Source organism: Xenopus laevis, chromosome 3L (genome assembly GCF_017654675.1).
Source record: "Xenopus laevis strain J_2021 chromosome 3L, Xenopus_laevis_v10.1, whole genome shotgun sequence".
NCBI lineage: Eukaryota > Metazoa > Chordata > Amphibia > Anura > Pipidae > Xenopus > Xenopus laevis.
The window spans coordinates 38741045-38753442 of NC_054375.1; the positions used below are offsets into that span (position 1 = coordinate 38741045).

Below are 12398 nucleotides of genomic sequence, written 5' to 3' on the forward strand. Positions count from 1 at the left end.
GGTTTTAGATGGTGAAGTAGGGGGTCGAAGTTTTTTTTAAAGAGACAGTACTTCGACTATCGAATGGTTGAATAGTAGAACGATTTTTAGTTCAAAACGTTCGATTCAAGGTCGAAGTAGCCAATTCGATGGTCGAAGTAGCCAAAAAAAACCATTCAAAATTAGAAGGTTTTTTTATTCTATTCCTTCACTCGAGTAAAGTTAATGTGCCCCCACATGTCTGGAATAAACCTAAATATGTGGTAACACAAAACGGAACAGGATATCTACGAAGATCATGAAGTGCTCCTTAGCATCTATGGAAACAAATTTTATACCTAAGCAAACTAAGTTAATAGAATAGTTAAGCAACTTTTCAATTGTCCTTCATTTTTTCTTTTTTAGTTTTTTTTTTTAAATTATATGCCCTTTTTCTTCTGACTCTTTCCAGCTTTCAAAGGGGGATATAGCGGTTACTGACCCCATCTAAAAAGCAAATTCTCAGTAATGCTTACATTTTTGCAAGTTGACTCAAAATACCATTCTCTACCTCATATTAAAAGTTAATTCAAAGGTGTTAGATTTTTTGACGCATACCTCTCTTGAATTTCCCGCATTCTCTTTATCACCAAATCCTGTCACTTTTACATGCATTACATTACACAAAGGTGATCTTCATTCATTGCAGGTGCCACCAAGAATCTTGCTCATGTCCTTATGCTATATCATCTAGACCAGTGGTCCCCAACCAGTAGCTCGCGAGCAACATGTTGCTCTCCAACCCCTTGGATGTTGCTCTCAGGGTCCTCAAAGCAGGTGCTTATTTTTGAATTTCAAGCTTGAAAGCAAGTTTTAATTGCATAAAAACTAAGTATAGTGCCAAGTAGAGCCCCTTGTTGGCTGCCTGTCAACATAGGGGCTACCGAATAGCCAATCATAGCCCTTATTTGGCACCCTAAGGGACTTTTTCATGTTTGTGTTGCTCCCCAACTCTTTTTACATTTGAATGTGGCTCACAGGTAAAAAAGGTTGGGGACCACTGATCTAGACAACTGCAAGCTCCTGTTATCTGGCTTTCCACTTTACTACACTTAATAATAAATGTTTCACCCTGACTTGCCTTACCAGCCATTTCTTTTCTACTTCTCCCTACTCTCCACTCCAATTCCTCTACTAATAATTCTACTTATATTCACAGTTATCCATGTCTTGCTACTCTGTACATATCTGCTCTTCTCTATGCTCTCCAAACTATCCCTTTGGTTCCATCTATGACACCCCACTTCATCACCTCCTCTAACGCTCACGGCTCATGGGGCAAATTCACTAACCTGTGGAAATTCGCCAGCGACGGCTTTGCTCACATCGCCACACTTCGCTAGGCGAAAATTCGCCAGGACAATGCTAATTCACTAAAATGCAAAGTTGCGTCCAGGGTGCTGAACGATGGTGAAGTTTCGATAGCGTTAATTTCGGCAAGCAAAGCGCAGTTGCGCTAGCATTGGCTAATTTGCATATGGCGAGAAGTTACATTTCAATGGACGTATATGTTGCAGCAAATACATTACACTACACAAGCCCAGGGAACCTTAATAAAATAAAATAACGTTGTTATAATGCCCTACACATGTGTCCAGTGAATAGTTTATGTGCCATGTGTTAGGAAATGTAGGGGGGAAGCCGGGTACCCTAAAAAAAAATTGCGATCTTTTGCAGCCTTTCACCCTGAAAAACTGAAAAGTCCGAAATGACGTCACGCTGGTGAATTTTCGCCATTGTTAGTCACTTCACCCTTTAGTAAATTTGCCCCTATGTCTGCATGGTTTTCCTATAGGTAGAGGCAGGTTAATTGACTCTAGAACCAGTTGTCCCTAATGTGTGTGATGAACAATCTCTTTAAAGTGCTGCATAAATGTCACTGCTATATAAATATAGGATAATAAAAAATGCCCTTCACATCTCTTCTAACTCAATTCAGTATAGTGTGTGCTGCTGTACCATTTACCTATTGTGCAACACTGGCAAGCCTATATATACAGGTATCACATTTGCACCCAACCATTAAGTTTATTGGGGTAAGGGACAGGGCCTGTAACTTGGTTTGTTTAAGACTGTTCCATTGATTCTTTATACTTGTTCTCCCACAATCCACTGTACTGCATCGACCATGGTCCTTTAAAAATAAATTAGGATCATCCTATAATAAAAGTCTTGGTATTAACCACAATGGGCATATTTCATTGTCTAATAAATGATTTAAGTTTTGCTACATTCTCCGAGTTTTTTTTTTTTTTTACATCGCTGTAGCTATATTCATATTTTAAAATATATATTTAGCAAAAAAAAAAAAACAAACCCACCGTAATAAAGAGTGTCTCTACTGAACCACATAAAGGAATGATGTGCAACAGGCATCTTTGCCTGAGAGAATTGTATTCCTTTCATGCCACTGACTTTAGCACAGGCACTACAGTGACGGAAGCAACAGTTTCCAGAAAGGAACATTTCTTGTAATATGATGCTAGAAAGAAGCATCATACCAAGAATCTTCAAATGCACATCTTGATCATGACTATATAAAAATGCGCATTAAGAGCAGTACATTGGCTGGTTTTTGGGGGGGGGGCACAGGTTGTAAATACATAAAAAAACATATTTTAACACTTTATAATGAGGATTGAGGAAAATGAAGTGGCTGTGAATTCAGTGGTTTGGGATTCTATAAAGCCGCTAAATAATTCCTCTCGGGCTTAATCTATGGAACAAAAGCTTTAGACTACCCATTACCCTCATATGTTTTCCTTCAAATCCCATTAATATTTTCATGCTGTGGCAATGTTTGACTTATCCGTTCCCCCCGACCAGGAAAAACAAAAAAAGACATCCACTTTACAAAGAACCATATGTATCGGTTTCCTATGCCATGTTGGTTTTGAATGCCAGACAATGTAATCATGTGCTGTGTTGCTTATGAGATCTCATGGTTAGAGAGTTATGCTGTTGTGCTAAGGGTTTGCTGGATTGTGTTCTTTGCTTTTTTTGTGCAACATGTACCAGCCCTCCCCTTTCATCGTAGCAAATTAAAGCCTATACTGTACATGGAAGGGAGCATTGCAGCACAACACAGCTCCTATCCCCTCTGCCTTTCTCTAAAACCTACTGCATATCCGTGTTTCTTAGCAGCAACCTGTGCAGGCAAGTGGAAGCAGCAGGCAGCAGCTGCGGGGGTTAATACTAGGCTGGCTAGAGACTGCACATGGTTACACAGAGATTCAGTGGCATTCATGTCAGGCTTTTTATTTTTTTTGGAGAAGAAGGAAATGTTCTTACCTTTTGAGGGTCTTCTTTGTTTAGTCTGCAAGGAGGAGAACGTGCCCATCACTGCTCCCATGTCGACTTTTTGTCTTGTTTTGTTTAATCTCCCACGAATGCAATTCAGGGTTTGGATTGACAACTCCAGGAGAAAAAGCACAAGGAAGACTGCAGCTCTGCCTTCAGCCAGCGTTATGCACTGAGATTTTCTTTTACCCTCTCCCCCTCTCTTTCTCTCCCTCTCTCTCTCTCTCTCTCTCTCCCCCTCTCTCTCTTCCTCAATCAACACACACACATATACTGACTCACAACCTTCACAGTTATTATTCAAAGCGGCTCCCCATCAAAATTTAAATGCTAGGTAGATTCCCTTGGATGAGGGCTGGCAGCGGATTGCATCAAAGCATCTCCTGGAGCACATCCACATGAACACACAGGATTGGGTTTTTTTTCCCTCTGCTGTTCATTTATGACTCCCACAGGCTGACTATATAAAAAAAAAAAAGGAAGAGAGGAAAATAAAAGAACCACATCAATGCATTGGTCCTGGCGAATGATAAACTGCACATCCCGTGGGATAAAAAAGGGGAACCTGCACTGGGTACCAATGTCCACGGAATGGAAACCTGCTTAGGAAATAGAAACAGTGTAAATCACAAGAATGTACAGTACATTTCCACACATTCATTTACATTTAGATTGTGTCAGGCAACATATAAGCTTATTTGTCTCATGCATTTTTAATAGCGGCGAAATTCAAAGCCAGCTTTTATTTCTTTTTTCATGCTCATGCACATGACATGTAAACATATTGCCTTTAAAAAAAAAATACATTTCATCATTGGAGTACCAGTTTTTTTTTTTTTTTTTGGCACACAATGTATCTCTGGCAAACAAAGGGTTCCTCCTGATTGAAACTGACTTCTTGTCATTGTTGTTGCTGCAGCCTTCGGCACATCTCTTTTCTGATGCTAAAGAAGCACGAGCAGAAGTGCATAATTGTAATGGCCATTTGAACATGAGAACAGCTGTGATCAGAATTTTAAGTTATAGTTTCAGGCAAGACCGTCTTGATAGCTCATTTCACAGCAGATAGCTGGCTGGATTATGATTTATCACTTATATAAGCAGTTTTAAACATATACAATAGAACCCTCCCCCCCCCAGACACACACACATTATTGGATTCTAAAATGAAAGTAAATCTCTACATTGCCCATTTGGGAGTTGCAAATGTATCATGCAGTACAGGTATGGGACATGTTATCCATAATGCTCAGGACCTGGGGTTTCCCAGATAATAGATCTTTCCATTATTTGGATCCTCATACCTTTAGTCTACTAGAAAATCATGTAAACATTAAAAAAAAAAACAATAGGCTGGTTTTGCTTCAAATATGGATTAATGATATCTTAGTTGGGATCAAGTACAAGGTACTGTTTTATTATTACAGAGAAAAAGGAAATCATTTTTAAAAATTTAGATTATTTGGTTAAAATGGAGTCTATGATAGATAGCCTTTCTGTAATTTTGGATAACGGGTTTCCGAATAATGGGAATATACCTGCAACACCCTGTATAAATAAGGAAGTTGAGTTGCAGAAAGTGCTGCAGGAAGCTGGAATCTCCTTGGAGTATGCCAGTAGGGCACGCTAAAAACAAGGAGTAATGATTAATGATGGACCATACTATAGTAGTCACGCTGAGGATAGGCTTGTTAGTATAAATTGTCCAACATTTCCTTATAAAAAAATATATTCATCCTCATTGTATGGATTAGAATCTATACAGGGTAGATGGATGTGCCCTTATTACATGCAGAATGATACAAACTCCTTATTGAAGGAATAGATGGTTAGTGCTATAGGATGATTTTGTCAAAAATGATTTTCTAGTAGACTAGCACCCTGCGTGTAAAATGTCACTGCACACATACCCGGCATGGTAACGGGTCAAATCAGCAGTTTTTCCACCCAGTGGAGACATCAATGCACATGGCATAAGTAGGGATGGGCGAATTTTTTTCGCCTTGTTTTGCCACGGAAATGACGCCCATAGACTTGTATGGTGGCGTGTGGCCAAAAAAAAAAGATTTTTTTGACGCTCATAGACTTTAATGGGCTTCAACAACATTTCGCCGGCAACGAATTTTTGGCAAAACTAAACGGGTCAAATGCGCCCATCCCTAGGCATAAGTCTTAGGCCACCTCTGTCCTAATACCCTTAGACGGATTTTTTATTACCCTTTATTTATACAGGTTTTACAGAGATGGTTCCTGATTCTCATCAGTCCCTTTCCCATGGAGTTCAATCTTCGTTTCCTATGACATTCCCAAAACACACTACAGCCAGATTCATCAGGAATCCATTAACCTGCCTGTACGTTTTGGGAGCATGGGAAGAAACCAGAGAACCCAGAAGACACAGAGAGAACATACAAACGCCTCTCAAACTCAGGGCCCCTATTCTGCAAGACAGCAGTAGTAAACGTTGAGCCACCATGCCCCAGTTTTTAAAAGGAACCAACTGTTGCAGAAGTATTTCAGAGATTATTTAGCCACAAATCAGTTTTTGCATCTGTTCTCTCTCTCTTTGAGAATAGAAGAAATACCATTGTTTTAACTATGACCATTTATATATTATATTGTAGGCAAAGCCCAGTATATCCCCTTATAACACAATTCTCATATTATTCAATGCCCCAGTATTTACTACAATAGATTTGTGTGCGCTGTTAATCTTTTTGTGGTCTCTGTGTGCCACATTATTTGAGTAAATGGGGTTTATTTGATTGGTTGCTATGGGTATGGGATATTGCCCAGGAGCAAATTTGCCCAATGTTTATAAATGAGCCCCACTAAGTTGATCTTGCAGTAACTTGATGCAATATGTATGTAAAACATATATATAAAATTCGCATTGTTCAGTATGTGTAACTGTTATGATCTACAACACAGGCATTGTGTTCTAAGACCCACAGAATTCATATTTATATGGTTTTGTATCCAAGAATTAGTTGCTGAGATATGATCCTGTAAAATGCAACTCAGATTTCAGACATTCAGTGAAACGCTCGACGTTTAGCAAATATTAGTTTTACTGGAAATACATACATACCTAGGTATGTCCTTTCCAACATGTCTGGTTAAATATGGGGTTAATATTAAATAACATTCATATTTTTTAACACACTAAGAGGGTTATTTACTAAAATCCAAATTTATCTCATTATTTAAATTAAAAAAAAAACACGATCAAACTCCCATACTCTATTTTACCTTATTTATTATTAAAACAGCTTGATTTAATCCGTTCCGGTAAAATACTCGATAAAATCATATGATTTTTTCAGGGTTAAATCGCTTTGTTTTTTCAGACATTTTTCTGAAAAGCCAACATTTTTCAGATCTTTTGCCTGAAATGATCAGATTTGATCAGCAGGATAGGGACCTGTGCATTTACTTATACAAAAAAATCAGCAGGTCTGAGATGGTGGATTTTCAGATTACCCAAAAATTAGAGTTTTTAAAAAAAAACAGAAAAATTCGAGTTTTGCCCCAAAATGCCCGACCAGATAAATTCGGAGTTTAGTAAATAACCCCCTTAAATTTGTATGCACATTTACATTTCAGGTACTCTGCATGGCATATAGTTAATTAATCCTATACACAATGGGTATCAATGAATAAAACCATTGCTGCAGCCAGGTTTTTGGTTTCCATTTTATTCTCTCTCTCATGTAAGTTAAGTTGCCGATTTTCTTAAATTTTATACATTAGTTGATTAGTTACCCTGAGAGAAAGGCGTCAACAAATAAATCAAATTATAACAGCTGCTCTGTGACAGCTTGGGGAGCACGCTCTGTAGGGATTGAAGCAGCTTTAGTTGAGAAATGCATCAATTGAAGCATCAAAAAGAAAGAAGACGACCTGGCTTAATTTAGATTGAAATCAATGTCTGTCTGGCTGTTTATATTCAATGCACTCCTGGCTCTGACTCCTGAAACAATGTTACTTGCTAGCTGATAACCGCTGGTTTAAAGACCTGGAGAAAACGTGACTCCTTGTTCATTGTTTTTAGAGCCAGACCCAGACAACATAAAGGAATAAACAATCACTATTTATGTATTGCCAATAGCAATTGCAGCTACAAGTAACTTTAGAATCATTTAAAATATTTATTGAAAATATAAATGTATATTGGAAATTTGCTTAAAATTATATTCTTGTAAAAAAAATTTTTCTCCCAGGTTGTGGCGTTTCCCTAGCATTCCTAAAACTCAAGTAACAAACTTAGGTGGTCCGTTTACTAAAGTGCGGTAAAAATATCCGCACAAAATTTATAGACAAATTTATCACTGAATATGTTTTTCGCCAGTTTACTAACCTACGGTAAATATAAATTTGGGAATTTTCACCAGTGTTTGCCTGTTATCGCATTTGCTGAAAATATCGCTATGTACACATTAATGCCTGGAATATTCGCAACATTTTTCCCGCCATCTATATAGTGGCGGTAAAATATTTTTTTGCCAAAAAATTCTCAAGGGGACAGGAAATATCACATAACATTTTGTTTTACCCATCATTCTGTTCCTGTTGCCATTCCTGACAGGAGAAGTAACAGGTTAATCGAAAATGTTTTGGATTATTCTTTTGCCTGCTGCTACAGCAGCTTTTTCAACTGAAAGACGAATTATGGCTAGGAGGGACCAAAGGCTTTATGAGCCTAGATTAAACTACATTTATATGATGCACACATAGATTGATGAAACTTGTTTTTTTTATGATTCTATTGGCAGCAGGGCAGGAACTAGGGGTAGAGGCACCTGCCTAGGGAGCAACGAAAGGGGGCGCTGGGCAGGTACCTGACTTTTGCCTACCCCTAGTCCATCTTCTCTTCTCTCCCCGCCTGCCACCCCTCCAGCACTCCTCCCCGCCTCCCTCCCCTCAAGTGCTTTACCCCGTCTCTCTACTCTCCCCTCAGTCGCATTCCCCTGCCTCCATCCCCTCCGGCACTCTTCTAACACCCTCCCCTCCGGCGTTCTGTGCATGTGTGCACACATTGTGTTCAGGAGCGTGCACGTCTGCGCGAGCAAGCGCAGAGGGGATCGTGGAGGGGAACATGGATGGGAGCACGGAGGGGAGCGCGGTGGCCGGCCGGGTTGCCTAGGGCGCCCGGTCGGCTTGGCCCAGTACTGATTGGCAGGGGGTAAGTCTTGTGACTATGCATTGAAATGTGGATTTATATAATGCATACCTGATTGATTGGGTGAAATCTGTTTACTGTGTTGTTGATAATATCTATAAAGTTGAGCAGTTTTGAAGATACATACAGTATCTGGCCATGAATCATGCCATAATAAACGCCATAAAACAAGACTATTTTATAGCATAAATATTCCCAAATGTAATTTGTAGAAAATTTGCAACTCGCTAAAATTACCGCTAACGTAAGCTGGTTCGTTACCGTAGTTACCGCAAGTGATCGCAATGACTTCTGAGCGCATCTCTGTTTAGTAAACTTAGTCGCTGTGAATATGAGAACAAAGAGGCTAAATAGATGGAATAATAGTTTATAGAATGTTAAAAAAGAGACTAGGAGAATAGAGGTTGAGTGAGGAGATGATGAATAATAGTACTGAGAGGGGGCCCTTGGTCTATGGTTCTTTGGTGGGCCCCTGATCTAACGTTTTTGGTGGGCCCCTGGTGTCCCAGTCCGACACTGCCTTCTCCTACATCTCACTGCTAGCTGGCAGAACCATTCTTTAAGACATAAAATACCTCATTTATAAAGTGGCGGGTGTGAAATGTGAAAAATTAGAGCAACAACACCACTTTTTATTTATTTTGTACCCTGCCCTGCACTTTCAAGAATAGCCACAGACCTCTGATCTTTAAAAGTGAGAGATGCAGATTTCAGCAATGCCCCTGGAGTGATTTCAGTGTGAAATGGGTGGGTGTGATTGTGTGCCCATTAGTGCTCCTACACTTGTGGCAGAGGTGTTATTAAATGAGGCCTAATACATATGTTCAGCCCCAGACACATCCCACTGACAAAACAGTATCTGCTTCCCAACAACGCAGGTAAGGCCAAGCCTACATTTCAGACACATACAAAATAGCTGATCTAACAGTATTGCAACACAAACAGCAGCATCTGCAGTTATACAAATTATAACTTAATCAGTTAGAAAGTGACCATTTAGCTTTAAGACCCCTGGGACAAAGATGTCAAGTGAACGCAGGCAACCATAGAATGGAAAAAAAAGAGCACCTGTCTCCTGGGAGAACTAGGACAAAGTGGCAGACTCTTCAAGTGTCAATCCAATTTAATTAAGCCGAGAACTGCTGCCACCAATTCACCTCACCACATTTTGCCTCAGGGAACAATTTGCCATGTTTGGGTTTTATGGACTGAAAAATACCCCAGGGTCAAACTCAAACAAAATTACTCCACTACATATCTTACACAGTGACCGACTGCAAATTCCTAGGAAATGGTTTTGGCACATGGAGTAAAGCAAGGTCTGGATCCCTTGCATCATTCCAGGTTAAGTAGAGTGGTAGGGAGACATCACACAAGGTATATTTGTTTAAACATTACTTTAGGGGCATTAATCTGACAGGGATATTGTAGTGCAGCCATTCAAGACCACAAGAAATTCAACATAGATTTTGCATGAAAAATATTCAGAGTAAATGGCCTTGATAAATATGCAAACATTTTAAAAAATATGCCCCTATGAATCAATATCAGTGGTTCCCTCAACAACCCCAAGCCACAATTTCACTTTACCATCTGTTTATCTTGAATTCATACACATTCTAAATACCATATATTTATTCCAAACCCCCGTTGGTGCCTTTTGTCCTTAACATTACTATTTTTTATTATTTATTAAAATGTAACAGACATAAATTATCAATCAAATAGCGTGATGTAATTACCTAGCCATTAACCTGTAAAGGCCGTAAATAGGTTTTTATGTTGCTTCTTGTACAATAATATAGATTTATATAACTTCATTATTTATTACTTTAGTATTTATTACACCCCAGTTTGCTTTACAAACACCATAAATAAAAAATGCAACCATAAAACACCCCTGTGAGTAAAAAAAGAGGCCATTTATAGTTGACCAAGCGCCATCTGTAGTTCCCTCTAGATTTGGTTCTTCTTTGCATCACACCATAATAGAAAACATAGATGTTTAGTAGTGATGGTTGAATTTGTCCAGTTTTGCTTCGCCAGGAATTTCACGAATTTCCCACGAAATTCACGAAAGGGGCGAAAAATTCGCAAAAAAAACTATTTTGGCATCTAAATTATCGCCGGCGTCGCTTCCGTTGCCGGCATCAAAAAGACTTTGATGCGGGCGAATTTTTGCAGCAAATTTATTCGCCGGTGTTGAAGCACAGAAATTCGCCGCAAATTCTCGCCTGACGAAAAAATTCGCCCATCACTAATGTTTAGTAATTAAAGGATGGCAGAAAGACTTCAAATGCAGGATTTTAGTAATTTTTATTGCATTACAATATAAGTATAGTAAATAGTAGGGATGCACCGAATCCGCTATTTTAGGATTTGGCCGAAAAGAAAGTGAAAAGATTCGGCTGAATACCGAACTGAATCCAACCCCTAATTTGCACATGTACATTAGGGAACCGAGTGGGAAAGATACAAAAAAGGTCCACCAATGAGATGCACCAATTCTAGGATTTGGTAGGTATTCAACCAAATCTTAACAAATCCTCATTTTTTCAGCCAGATTCTTAGTCCTCCGGTGAACCAGATTTCCTTTAGCGCAATTTATTGGTAATTATGATCGCAATTGGAATATGCAAATGAGGGTTTGTCTCAGGTTCCATCATTTGTCAAAACTTGCCAGGTATTCTGTATTTGGACTTAATATTTGACTGGTTATCAAATTGTATCATTATACAGTATCATTTGCAATGTTGTTGCTTTTGTACATGACACATGAGACACATATGTACAAAACATTAAGAAGTGTTCCTTAGATCAGGGACCTGAGCCTCAATTTTTGCAGAAAACTGATTCGGTATTTGTCAGAATAAACACTAAAAACATTTACAGGTATGGGATCTGTTATCTGGAAACCCATTATCCAGAAAGATTCAAATTATGGAAAGGGTTTCTCCCCTAGACTACAGTACATTTTAGCCAAATAATCTACATTTTTAAAATAATTTCCTTTTTCTCTATAATAATAAAGTACAGGTATGGGACCTGTTATCCAGAATGCTTGGGACCTGGGGTTTTCCGTAATTTGGATCTTCATTCCTGAAGTCTATCAGAAAATCATGTAAACATTAAATAAACCCAATAAGCTGGTTTTGCTTCCAATAAGGATTAATTATATCTTGGTGTGGATCAAGTACAAGGCACTGTTTTATTACTACAGCGAAAAAAGATATAATTTTTAAAAATTTGGATTCATTTATTATAATGGATTCTATGGGAGACAGCCTTTTCGTAATTCGAAACTTTCTGGATAATGGGTTTCCGGGTTAAGGGATCCCATGCCTGTAGTACATTTTACCTGATCCAGACGGATATATAATTAATCCTTATTGGAAGCCTATTGGGTTTATTAAATGTTTACATGATTTTCTAGTAGTAAAGTATGAAGATCCAAATTAAAGAAAGATCCATTATCCAGACAACCTCAGATCCTGAGCATTCTGGATAACAGGTCCCATACCTTTACTGGAAACAATGTTTCTATTAGAATGGTTCTGCTCGTCAGGAGGCATCCATATTTGAGCATGCTATACTGTAGAGATATATATATATATAATTTAAGAAACATAAACATCAAAGAGCTATTTGATGTACCATACATACAATGTATGCTTGAGGCACCGAGGCATAAACCAGTCACACAGTAGTAAAGTAGTTCACATATCATTAAATTAAACTAAATTGCTTCATCCCATATTGTTATTTTCTCAGCTTTGAATAATATGCATCCTCTAATCATATGGTATGATAGTTGTACTGACCCAAACATGTTAAAAGACAGTCACAGAGGTTGGCCTTGAGATGAGAGAGAGAGAGAGAGAGAGAGAGAGAGAGAGAG

At 38.6% G+C, this 12398-nt stretch overlaps 1 protein-coding gene across 3 annotated transcripts in view; it reads right to left on the minus strand.

The window, feature by feature from the left end:
* The window catches only part of kcnip1.L (Kv channel interacting protein 1 L homeolog), a 183562-nt gene that overhangs the window by 106739 nt on the left and 64425 nt on the right, over positions 1-12398 (minus strand). Inside the window, exon 1 of one of the 3 annotated variants that reach the window (XM_018250983.2) lies at positions 3310-3755. The exons of 1 other annotated variant lie outside the window; for it this stretch is intronic. In XM_018250983.2, coding sequence (XP_018106472.1) covers positions 3310-3370 — 61 coding nt within the window. In that variant the 5' untranslated portion in view covers positions 3371-3755. 3 annotated transcript variants of the gene reach the window in all.